This window comes from Brachionichthys hirsutus, chromosome 9 (genome assembly GCF_040956055.1).
Source record: "Brachionichthys hirsutus isolate HB-005 chromosome 9, CSIRO-AGI_Bhir_v1, whole genome shotgun sequence".
NCBI classification, from domain to species: domain Eukaryota; kingdom Metazoa; phylum Chordata; class Actinopteri; order Lophiiformes; family Brachionichthyidae; genus Brachionichthys; species Brachionichthys hirsutus.
Genome location: NC_090905.1, coordinates 3,754,834 through 3,768,210, shown reverse-complemented (window position 1 = coordinate 3,768,210; position 13,377 = coordinate 3,754,834). Strand labels below are relative to the sequence as shown.

At 43.7% G+C, this 13,377-nt stretch overlaps 1 protein-coding gene across 1 annotated transcript in view; it reads right to left on the bottom strand.

Moving 5' to 3' along the window:
- The window catches only part of dennd1b (DENN/MADD domain containing 1B), an 82,649-nt gene that overhangs the window by 3,420 nt on the left and 65,852 nt on the right, over nt 1-13,377 (bottom strand). The window contains exons 16-20 of the mRNA XM_068743414.1: nt 9,554-9,644; nt 8,631-8,671; nt 7,283-7,318; nt 6,750-6,806; nt 5,399-5,488 (exon numbers count right to left, since the gene is read on the bottom strand). Coding sequence (XP_068599515.1) covers nt 5,399-5,488; nt 6,750-6,806; nt 7,283-7,318; nt 8,631-8,671; nt 9,554-9,644 — 315 coding nt within the window. The remainder of the gene's footprint in view (nt 1-5,398; nt 5,489-6,749; nt 6,807-7,282; nt 7,319-8,630; nt 8,672-9,553; nt 9,645-13,377) is intronic.

Genomic DNA, 13,377 nt, shown 5'->3' with positions numbered 1-13,377 from the left:
GAAATATTGAGAGGTGAGGAAAACTTCCTCAAAGCTTCCATAGAATGATGGGAATTGGGGGGGGGGGGTTCTATATTGGAACCAATCCGGTCTTGATTAGCCAAAGCGGTGCCAGACAGAATTTGTAACGTGTGGCTGGCCTGGCCTCATTTAGGATCCGTGTTCGGCCAGGGCGACACACACACACACACACACACAAACACACACAGCCACATACACACCCTATTACTAAAAACACAAAGAGTTAAAGTGCCATTTTGCCCATAAAAGTCAGCGGAGGAGATGTGTGCAGTAGCCACTTAAGCCTCTCAGCCATCGGGCTAAACGCGAACACATGTGGTGGCACCGCATCCATGGTAGCTCGGAGCTATAATGAAAGATTTCAGAGGGGGCTCGGGCCTGGGCTCCCTAAACAGCCTTTAATGGATTCCTGTGTCAGGGCAGTAAATCTGGGGCCAGACTGACATGCTAGCCAGCCAGCCAGCCAGAGCGGGCCGATGGCGTGGAGATGCACCTGTGAGACACTCGGCGAGGCTTCAGACAGGAACAGCAACACAGAAACACCACGACACTTGTGCTGTAACACGCTCACGGTGCTTGCTTCTTGTTTCGAATGTGTATATGTGCAAAAAAGGGCCGTGCTTATGGAAGCAGGGTCCCCTCTCTGCGACTAGGTGTTTATTAAAGCAAGGCGAAGCCAAAAACACGCAGACATAGGTCACGGCGCCCGGCCCTCTGATCTCGGTTACAGCTTTGGTGTCGTCTAGGAGAGGAAGTTCCATAGGGAGCAGTAAATGGAAGGCATCTCACTTCATGGCTTTATCAATTTGTCATTCCCTCTTTTCACTGTGACCTTTAAGTGCAGCAGTTAAGAAGAAACTATTTACAACAGTCAAGCATTTTATGATAGAGGAACCCGAATTTAGCGCAGGAGTGGGGTTTATCACACACGTTTGATTCGTAAGGCATGTTTACAGTCAGGTACAACATCGGAGCTAAAATTAAATACCAAAAAAAAAAGACAGAGAGAAGCTCTTTAAATGGAGACATCCAGCAGGTGATCATCTGAGCACCTGTGTTAAAGCTGTGACAGCTTTGCCACCGTCCCGTACCTCCCCAGGCCTGACAGGACAGTGGAAAGCACAGGATGGCAGAACAACAGATTATCATACCGCTCCTTCATTAGCCTCTCGCTGTTGGCAAATGGGGAGCTGAAAGGTGAAAATGGAAAACGTGGTTCTCCCTCCATGGCTTCCTGTCACCCGTTTTCTCCCTCCATCAATCTGCCGTCAGTGACAGACTGTCTGCCCCCCCCCCCCCCCCCGTCACATCGCCATGGGAGAGGGTGGCGGAGAACGCGAGGAGCGAAAGAGTTGGGAGGAGAAGCAATAGAGGTAAAGGAGTCGTAAAATAATTAAACCGGTCAAGTTAAAAGTGTAAAAATACAGTGGCAGCAGCAGCAGTGGAAATGTCTTAAATAAAAGATAAGATCTGACACCAGCGCTGCTCTGAAGCAGTGAACTCACCAGACTGACTTCACACGCTCGGATGGAAACGTGTCTGAAAGGCTTTTATGTCATTTTGGAAATTATTTTGAATCTTTGATCCCAGCTCTTCAGTGCTGAAGATGGAAAATGAATCCTGATTACATTTGGTTCTTGCTTCAGGCATGAAAAGGCAACACAAACTCTCATCTTCTGTATTGTGGATGAGACTTTACAGCTGTAAACACACCTGCGACTAGATTTTGCTCTAAGCCCTGTGCACACTAGGATTTCCTAATGCAGGTATGAAACAGACGCGATAGAATAATTCAGATTTTATTTCCATTTATGAAAGGAAAATAGTCAACAATGACATTATCAGAAGTTGGATTTGCAGAGACAAAACTTTCTGCCTCCCATCTTTCCCTGCCTGATCATTTTTGTGGATGCATCTCCCTCTCTGTGACTGGGCCAAGCAGCGGAAGGCTTTAATAGCCGGTCGTACGCTATGCATCTCATACGGTGGGCACTGATCTCACAGCTTGGCAGTCCATGTGAAGAGATGCCAGCATAATGCAAACAAACCTTGGGGAGAGGCAGAGGCATTGCAGAAGTACAGCCAAGCCTGCGTCTGCCTGTTTAAGAGACGCCGTTTGAGGGAAGATCCACCACTTGTCCACCCAACTGGCTGTTGCTGAAAGCCCGCTTCCCTTTCGCTTGAAACAGGAGCCATTCAAAAGACGGGAAATGTGCATTATGCTCCTTCTGTTAAACCAAATTCAACTCTGTAAAATCACCAGGTGTCTTTCTGTGAAGGGGTGGGGGGTGGGTTCAGTGCAGTACTAGAAAGGCGCCAGGAGATGGCACTTTGGTTTCAGCGAGGAAGCCAGCTGGGTCGCTGAAGTGAAGCGGAGACTATACAAACCCGTACAAATAACGGTATAAATACACACAGACGTACAAACACAGGGCGCCTGCGTTTAAAGTTCATTGTGACGCACCTTAAAAATTCATCTAACAATACTCATCCCCGATATTAATCTCACTATGAATATATTAAGAGCACATCTGAGCCATTTCCAATTTAGCATTACATTAAAAAAGCCATTATGAGTCATAACGCACGTGCGTCGCATGCGCTGTAATACACACTGTGTGAGGTTTTTATTTATTTATTTATAAATGATTAACAATCCCTTTTACTTGGGAAAAAAACCCAAACACATTTGCTCATCTTCTGTACTCAACACAACAGGCACACAATGTTTTTGGCGCTGCTGAACAAACTACACTCCATCTTAAGTGATATTATATTAAAAAAAAAAACTTTTTAGCAGAAGTGTGTTTGAAATCAGGGGACCAATGATCGTCATTCGTGGTAAAATCACACACACACACACTTGAGTATCCATTTGACTTTGTTGCTGTTTTACATCTTTGCCAGCTCTATGTTCCCCCACCTCCACCCTCCTCTGGACTGGCACCTCTCTGGCGTCACCAGGTGAAGGGTCCGGAGCCTGGGACCGGGCCCGGCCACAAGCCTGCTGGCTGTCATCGTCTCTAACACTGTCCCAACCGCCATTCTCCTCTGCGCTCTTAACAGCTGTCATTCTTTTGTTCCCATCCCGAGGCAAACTGCTAAATGCATGCGTGATCGTGTACAGAGAGAGAGGGAGCACACGCCCCACGAGATGCTCAGGTAAAAAACGGCTGAGGTGCGGATGCACTTTGGTTTTGCAGGTGCTTCCAGGGAAACGGCACATAAAACACGCAAAACACACCAGATATACAAAATCTTAGCCAGAATCTCAAAAACAGACGCGACGATGCTCCAAACACAAAAGACCATAGAGGAGCCAGAACAATGGCTGTTGTTTGCGGTATCAGACGAGAAGTCAGCGGCCCAATTCAGTCTTGTTTTTTGTCAAATGAAAGGATTACTCCTACATTCTTAATCAACAAGCTCACCAAACACAACAAATCACCCACATTGCCAGATACGACTGAAATATGTACGCAAATGACAGCAGCACTTTCAATTTGGCGGTATGTGTGTGTGTGTTGGCTGATCAAATAGAAAATGACTTTCATAACTCAGATTATTTTTGCCATGATTAATTAAGGGAGCTACTCCGGGATCATCTATTTCATTTCCAAGGACAGACACAGAGGGGTGTACAAAAAAAAATGAAAGATGAATGATAAAAATGTGTCAGGTTCTCCTTTCATGCAGAGGGGATGGAATGTCTTTAATCAGATAACAGTTTTTGCTTCTTAGTTTATACAGCAGGTGGATCAGCCTTTCTTGGTCACTTGACCAGACAGGTAAACAGGAAGCAGGGAGTCGTGGAATATATATAAGCATTATCTAAATAAGAAATAACAATCATATATCTTTCAATGCGTGTCTTAAAGGAACTAATGCAGTTTGATCTGTGATGTTTACAATGTTGAGTTTTTGTTAATCTGATTCCAAGAGTTGCTGAGTCAACCCGGTGGTTATTTTGCAGTTTGCAGTACAAGAGAAGTAGTACACTAAAAATAACTGATCCTTAGTTACAAACTAATTTTAAATATTTTGAAGGGGTGACAGACGATAAATTATCAACCCTCTCTTGGCCTCTCAGTTTTAGCTTCAGTTGACAGAAGGAAACAAAAAAAACCCTGATGTCACGCGTGTAAACTTCCAGGTCATAAAATAATACACCTCGACTGCAAGCGATAAAAATGTGAAGAATGTCAATGTGAAAAGAGAGGAGTGGGACGAGCACATCGTGGATTATATGATGCACAAACGCACACACAACCAGGGCTGTGGGACATGCCATCCTCTGTCCTCCTCCGTCTCTTCCTCCAGTGGTCTCCAGGGACCCGTTACTGTGGCGATGAACAGGCCTCAATGGCAGGGACAGGGGTGTGAGCATGTGTGTGTTTGTGGGTGTGTCTGCACATCAATTGCATGTAAACTGTTAATGTGTGTGCGTCGGGGTTGGCCTTTTCTTTGTGTATGTGGACGCTGTGGTGGTGGGGGTGGGGGGTGTCCGAGCAGGCCTTTAGAAAATCTCTAATTGCTGCCGCTTTCGTCTCCCCTGCAGTCACACCTTCATTCCGCACCATGACTTTCCAGCCTCATCACACACAGGAAACACAATGCTCATAATTAGAGACAGCCAAAGCTCTCTTAATGCGACTTCTTGCTTATAACGGCGACCGAAATGTCACTGAGTGCGTTGCAGGCGCGTCCATTTAAGCAAAAAGAAGTGAAACGCTCCAGCTGAGAACACAGTGTAAATATATATACGAAATTCAAGATGCAATTAGTACCAGTGAGGCTGTATACATGTGTGTAATACTGCACAGGAGTGTCTCTTTTCAATTAGATGAAGCTAAACTTCTTACACCAAGAAATATACATGTACATTTTCATTTACTCTCTACTATGGGATGTTCTCTGATGTTTCTCTTGAGGTAAAACTATGGAATAATGTGTGTTTTGTGTGCACATATTTGCCAGCTCTGCAAACATCCTACCCACTTACGGTGGCAAAGCAAATTTTTTAGAGGAAATGCTGACCAGCAAATGAGCTACTTCTACTGTCCGTGCTGTTATGAGGAAAACACTGGATGTACAACATGAGCGTGTTGAAATAAAAAAAAAAGAGCTTATCATTACATATGGCACCTTGACAAACTATCGCTTCCAGGAGCTGCTAAAAGAAAGAAAGTGGAGGGAGAAATGAACGGAAATAAAAGGAGAATGATGTTTTGAATGGAGAGGAAAGGGAGAAAGGAGAACACAAAGTGGACTGAAAGAGCGCTGAGGTGAAAACTGAGCTCTGGTATAATCAGTCTCAGTACATGTAGTTAACTAATTTACTGATGTGCATGTGTATGTCCATGCATGTGCCTCATACCCGTCTCATCTTCTGCAGTCTCCTTGGAGACAGGCTCTTAGTGCTGGTTGGAGACCCCCCGCAGACCGTCATCCCTTCTTCTTCTTCTTCCTGAGACCCAATGAAGGTAAATCTGAGCTGATTTGTGTCAGAGGTCAACCACAGTACACACTATAAAATATGTCTTTCTTGAATAATCATGCGTCTCATCTGAAGGAGCCAAATGACAACTCACCCGATGTTCTCTTCTACTAGTTGTCCAGTTTGTTGCAATTTCTAAATCTTCAAGGATCAATGTGGTGAAATTCTATATTTATTGTTCTTCCTGATCAAATCCACTGAATGGATCCTTCTAACAGTGCCATGAATCTAAAGCCTGATGTAACTTCTTCATTTTCCCACATTGTTCTTCACAACTATTAAACACATAAATCAACCGCAATGCTTCAGAGACAAAGTATTTCAATACGCTGAATCCATCCTCTTTCTAAAGACGTCTGTTTCATGCAATACTCCACAGTTCTTCCAATCCACAGATAATAGTTCTTTATGCCCTTTTTTTCCTGTGCTTGAGTGACGCTGACTTAAATCTACAGTGTCCAGTTTTCTTTTTTCTGTTTAGAAAATCCCTGGTGCTTTTTAAAACATGAAACTAGACAATCATAATCCATTTTTTTATCGGCCAGTTTGGACGATAACATTTAACAAATACATCGACAGAAACTATGTTTCCTGAGCTTGTTTTGAATTTGTTTGCGCAACGCAGATTAAGGGTAATCCTGAGGAACTTCCACTAATTTATGTATTTATACATGTATGAATGCACGAGAAATCCAACAGATTCAACCCCTCTATCACATCTACAGTGTGTGTGTGTGTGCGTGTGCACGTGCATCCACGTAGAAGAATGCTGCAAACTCCTCTTGTTCATCATCAGCGGCCTTGCTCCTCTGTATCCCTCTGACAGATCAAACTGCTATTGCCTTATCAAATCCATCAGGCTTATGGAAACATACACCTCGTTACATTAGCTTTGAGGAAATCAGAGGCGCACTGATGAAATATGCAGACAATAAAAGAGAAAGAGGGGCCGCGGCTCGGATGACATGACAGGCCGTAGCCAGGGGGGGCGTCGGATAAAAATGTACAGCCCTGAACAAAGCGCTAAGCAGGCTTCAGCAGTCATTAAAAGCTGCGGCGTCAGAATCAAACTCTCCATGTAAAGTAGCCTTCCTGTCTGTTTCTATGAGAGAGGCATGTGTCTGTCTGTGGACCCAGGAACTGTGCGTGTGTGTGTGTGTGTGTGTGTGTGTGTGTGTGTGTGCGCGTGTGTGTGGACGCTGCTTCGAGTGTGAAGGTACGTGCTGCTCACCCTCACTTTAAGTCTGCCCTTTATGTCCCGGATGCCCCTCTTGGCATGACTCTTGGCCTAGGAGGGATAAACAACAGATACCCCCACAGTAATACCGATACACACACACACCCCCGACACACACACAGATTACTAATCAAACTGCGTCGCATTAACATTCAGTTCTGGTTTCATGTAACATCAAGAAATTCTTTGATCCCTGTGGCAAAAAACACAGAGACAAAAGGCTGGATAAGAGCGCCTCACACACGAACAGGAGGCGATAACATGAAAGGGCACCCTGACCACCTATTGTACAGCGCAGAACGCCACGGCGCCGCTCAGCCAACACATCCCATTCCTTCCACTGTCTTACAAAATAAGAGCATTTTTTTAAAACAAATTAATTGTAAGATAAAGAACACTCGTTTGCTCAAACAGAAATGGCACTTGGGGGCTATTTAAATGGGATAATTCCGGACTCGGTTCAGAACTTGGAGGAGAAAAAAAGAAGAAGAAGACGGGCTGCACTGCTGGTTTGTAGATGAACGTACCTTTGTCACAGCTGTATTGATGAAGGCCCCTCCTCTCTTTAACAGACACACAAAATAGTTAGTCGTTCACTTAGAGGCATTTTGGATAAGTTTCCTCACACATTCAAACTATTTTTTTTTCATGTTAAATATTCATATATGCACACAAAACAGGCAGTAAATGTTTGATTATTACCCAGCCCAGCCCCAGCTTTGTCTCAGATAAAGCCTAACATGTGGAGACGATTCCCTCTCATCATCAGTTTGATCATTTCATAGCTGGTTTTTGAACAACTTTGTCACACAGTGATGTGCAGTCCTTTAAAAAAAAAAATAGCGTCTTCTGTAGTATTTACATCACAGCAGTCCTATAGGGCTAATTTGGAAAGAATAAAACATCCAAAACACCTTCCACAGTCGTAAATGTTGTCAAACAGCCTCCATTTAAAAATGAAAGGCACCAGTGATGAGCCGCGTGATTCACAGCATGCTGAGGTTTTTATTTAGAAGTACTTTAAGAGCAATGGACGGGACTGTGCGTGATTGATTTTGGTGCTTTGAGACTGACATGATGGCGCGTGACGTCTCTCAGTCTATCTCTGCGTGACTCCGTATCGCGGCGGCGTTCGGCATCTCTTACTTGGCGGCTCACTCTTCTATTCTCGGTCTTTAGTGTCGGCTAAACGGCTGAGCAGAGTAAATGGCAGGCGGCGTTTCAGAAGTCGGAGGAGGGAGAAGAGGAGAGGGGCCGAGGTGAAGGCCCCTCTTATAGATCCCTGTCAGTCAGGAGATGTGAACTTTAACAAACCTTTGAAGAGCACTCTAGAGAACTAATTCAGCCTTAGCTGACGGCGTGCAGAGAGAGAGAGAGAAAGGGGGGGGATAGAGAGAAAGAGGAGAGAGAAAGGAGGAAGGAGGAGCACATCTAAAGAAGAGTGAGGAAGGCGATGAGAGATAGATAGGAAAAGGAGAGGAGGAGAGAGACGGGAGCTGAAGGAGGAGGGGGAGATCTGTGTTCTCGGGTCGGTTCAGCAGAGTAACCCCCGTGTTTGCTGCCAGATCAACACGTCATGTCGGAGGACGTCTTGTCACGTCAAATCACTTCTGTCTCCCTTCCCCGTCCGTCTCTACTGTCCTGCCGCACACGCGCCGCTTCACACACAAACACACACACACACACACAGTCGCGCTGGATCCAAACATCCAGGAAGCCCTTTCATTCGCAAAGGCAACGCCAGGACTTCAAACGCTGAGTCGTGTCAATCACACTTTCAATTAAATATAACTCAGGGAAAAAAAATGAAGCAAAACATAAAATAAAGCAGCAGATAAAAGGCCTGAGGTATGATGAGCAGGACATCGTGGATACCTTCACAGTGTGCATCCACTGCTGGTAAGACCTTGAGTTACCTGGGAGGACACCAAACACAGGAAATATATGAATTAAAGATTTTAAACTCCATAATACTGCATTAAGGTTGCTTTTTATTGAACAGGACAAATATAGTGGAGTTAATGTCACCAGATAATGTTGGTGATAAAAAGTCATTTATCTCCTTTATCCCTTTTGTCCTCTTCTGTAAAGCGGGTTTTATGTCAAATTAACATTTGTAATGTAAGTGATGGACGTGTGACGACAGGAATGATTTATAACAGAGGCCTTTCTGTGGTATTTAGCGTTACGCTAGACAACCTAATTGCGTCCGACAGCAAGAATGTGCATTGATGAACCCAATAATACTATGAATAATTAGCTGCAACATGTGGATGACATTCCTTTTTTCCTGTCCTGTAAATACGACAGACCTGAAGCGTTCCTGTGGGATCTCAAACTTCTGATATCAATCCTGCCAGTTATTATTACATCTTTTTTCTGTATTTTTTTGTTTGTTTGTTGCCACATTCATATTTACATGTTGACGTTTAAACATTTCTGATGATGCTTACCGCATATGACAGCGAAGGAGCACGCGGCAAATATAAAAACAAACAAATTCAACCCAGGTAGGCGTCGCCTGAGGGCATAATTCACAACGTAATTTAATTCAATCATCATTACACATTGATGATTAAATTCAGTTCTTCCAGTACCAACCCAGTAAGTATATTATTTTGAATAACTGACGCAGTACATTTGGTTAATGGGCACCTCTTAGACATTTTTCTTTTGATTTTTGTGTCCAATTTTGTGCTCTGCTGTTAAATCTTACTGAAGCGCTGCTTCCTACCACATGATATATGGCATATAAATATAATGTGGCTAATTGATAAGACAGGTCTAGCACTACTCACTTCCACAGAAGCCCCCCTCTGTGATCTCTTCTTCAAACACGTCGGAGAAGCCGCGGCCTGCGTTCAATTTGGCCAGCCGTCCGTCGATGAACTGCAACCATAAATTACAATGTGCTTATTAAAGAAGGGCGGTGGGGGGATGTGTGTGTGGACACACTTAAATAGACACACACACACACACACGGTCAAACACACGGGCCACAGTGGGGCGTTATTAATCCTACCTGACAGAAACTACATCCCAAGATTAGGTGGGCTGCAGGTAATAGGGATTTGGTAATGTGGAGCAGGTGAGGGATTAGGGCAGCAGACTACATGCTGCACACTGTCTGAGACATGAGGAAGTTTCATTTCCTCTCTTTGTAACATGGAGCACATAAAAATCTATCTCGTACACATGGATCTCATAGCCAAGACAGGTACACATTTCACAGCCGCAGTCACAAAGTCGCATAAATAGTCAAGTACGAGCCATCACACGCACGACACCCACATACCTCAACATTTCTCATTAGCACTATGACATAGCAGCACTTTTACACGTCGAAGCTCGAGATGCATTTTCTGCATTTTTATAGTTCCTGTTGCCAAATAAAAGCAGGATTAGGGGAAAGGACAGGGGGGTAAAAACTAACAGAAAATTGTGCATGTGCTTATATAAATGCTATACTATAATTAGTACAATAGTTAATTTTAGTTTTACTGACATCACAAGAGCTTTAGTGCCTCCTCGGAGCTGTTTACAGCCCCGGCTAAGCGACTGACTATTGTAATTGTGGTTTTGGTATCTTTTTAAATATCGAACATGAAGAAAATGTTATGTGAATGTAGATCACTCAGTCGCACACATGGTGCACTGTTTTCTATTAGCTAAACCCAACCACACTGACCCCCGAGTTGCTGCTCGTTTCCTGTCCAATCACTTTTAATATCAGAAAATCTCTGCATGAAAATAATACTCTCCAGTGAGATCCTTGGGCTGGTCTTGGCAAGTTGCTAGCATATAAAAGAAACGCAGCTGCGATGTAGTACGCGTCTCATTTTTTAAGATGTGGGGTCGACGTTGGCTGAAGTGCTAAAAAAAAAAAAAAAGAAAAAAGGCTGCTTTGTGTCTTTTAAGTCTTTGTGTTCAACTTTTATGTGAAACTTCTTTTTTTTATTCAATCAGTTTCATTTACATAAAGAACAGCAGCAAATGTCATTCAGAATAATTAGTAAACATAAGAGCGTAATAACATTAATTTTATAGATACACTTGTCAGATACTTTCTCCACAATAACAAGCCTACTCCCACCTCTGGAAGTGCCCCCAGTGTGACAGCAGTGTAGGTTGCGTGAGGGTGAACGTCTTTGGGGACAGCCTACTAACCAGCGTCCAACGCGGCCACAAGCTCCTCCGGCCAGGAGAGTGGGAAACTCATCATTAGGTCATTTTAATGAGAGGTGAGACTGCGGCTTCCAACCAACGCTACTGGGCCAGCCCGGTTAGTGCATTTAATCAACAAAAAGCCTCACTTTTCCTCCCCCAACCGTCCACACACTGGCCGGATTACCTGCCTCACCGTGGACATTAATAAACAAATTTGCACGCACACAAAACACGCAACACAGACTAGTTAGAGAGAGGGAGAGAGAGAGATCACAAAGAAAGAGCGAGAAGAAAACAGGAAATGATGCCTGAATAAATGAAAAACAAATTTAGTCCATTATCATGAAAGCATTTGGGCTTTTTCTTAACACGTTTTTGTACGAATGAAGTCAAGCCTAACATGCTGAAATGATCCAGGCACAGGTCCACACTTGGACGCGACTCCATCCCCTCATGTCTGCATGTCATCTGGTTTCCTGTTGATGAGTTAGTAGCCGACGCCGGAGAGTTATTCCATCTGGTAACCAGCAGCACATTGACTTAGGTTGTTCAGAGCGGTCTGGGACGGGTAGGTTGGGATAAGGACTCAATGGAGGTTTATTCTAAGAGGTTTATTCAAAGATTTCACGGACGGCCTCAGTGAAATTGTCGTTACTGTTATTATTTTTAGAACTAGTTTCTGCGGAATGTAACAGAAAATGGGTTAGAAATGAAGGAGAGCGAGTGCAAACACTCAGAACAGCTGACTTTCTATAATAAGAAAGAAGCCAAACAAGCTGAATCTGACCTGAGACTTCAAGGGCCAACATCTAGCTGTGAAAACACATCTTATTAGTATTTCACATGTACACATATTACACACTGCAATATGGAGTCCTGTGGACCCGCTGGAATGGACGGACAAACACACCATCAGATTGGAAAAAATAATTAGATTTTTCAAGGATACACCTTATCCCCCTTTCCATAAGTGGAGCGGCTAGTGCATTAATATACACCGGGAATGACGGATGATTATTGATTGATGGCGTGCACATTGTCTACAAAGGTTCCTGGCAGTAAATCATCAGAGAACGGATTCACCGGACGGACTCAATATAACAGTGTCTGGCTTAGTGTTGTCAATAACAGAAGGAGACTCCATCGAATGAGTCTGTGCTAGCTCAATACGCACATGACAGCCTTGTGAGTGTGTAAGTGTGTAGGGGCTGAGGATGGCTGATAGGAAGCAGTTTAATGTCCGCAGTCTTTCCCCACGCATTCTTTCGGAGGGCTTCTCCCACCCGTTCTGCCCTGAATGCAGGACGGGCCGGAGGACGGGAAGGACGGCGTCCAGCGATAGAACCGAAGGGTGCTACGATCTGAAACCTTGACATTTCATGTGCAAAGTCACTTTTGGGTTGGCTTGATGTCTGCATCACATAGAGGCACAAAGTAGTGCAACTCCTTTTTATGATTTAGGTGCATTTATCCAAAACAATATCAAAGCAGTGACAGCGCATAATCAACTCTTTGCCCACTCAGCCATTGAGCTCATCGAGTATTTATAATGTTTACTTAAACAACGTCGTACATACTCTAAACCCCTCTAAAAAAGAAGCTAATTTAAAAAGAAAGGAAACAAAAATTAGCTGTTGAAATGTTATTTCCAGCTGAGACGGCGCCACCTCATACTCCGGTTGTGCCTCAACAGGATGCGTGTAATATGGTTTGAATATGACCAGGGAAATGATCACTGCGTTAGATTTGATTGGTTTTGTAATCCTGATTGGTCGCGTTTTAATTGAGCAGCCACACCTGCTTGTTTACAAGCTTAGAAACGGTCGCCCACGGCGCCCTGTGGCTCCCCTGTGTCAATAATCCCATTGGGAAATAAAGCGGCATTTGTTTACTTTAGTTGGAGCACGGGGAAAACACACAAGCTAAATAATTCAATTAAAGGATGTAAAAAAACAAGTTAACCACTGTTGTTTCAGCAGTCAATATTTGAAAATATTTACCTTTATTAAAAAAAAAAAAAAATGCAATGCCTTATTATTTTCTGCGATATGTTTGTTCCAGGTAATCTTCTATTGATGTTGAGATGCATGCTTAATCTGTGTGATGATTAATCTGAAAACAGGGTTGAAAGACGACAACCTTTTGAGTTCTCCTTTTGTGTCGAGGCACAGAAACTAATTTGCCTTACTCCACATTTCATGTCAGACAATGTGACTACCGCACTCGGATGCATTGCAGTGTCACTGATAATATGATGTAGTGTGCGTCCGCACAATATGACAAATGCAATGCAGCCATCGTCTATTACTCATTGTGTTTGGCAAATTGCTATTTATGTTCCGTAATTAGGGGGGGGATGCTAACAAGAAATCAGTCCTATTCACAGAGCTATAAATAATGTGCAAGACACTGACAGCATTGGTTTATAGATGCATAACAGAATAAAAGGCTTAAA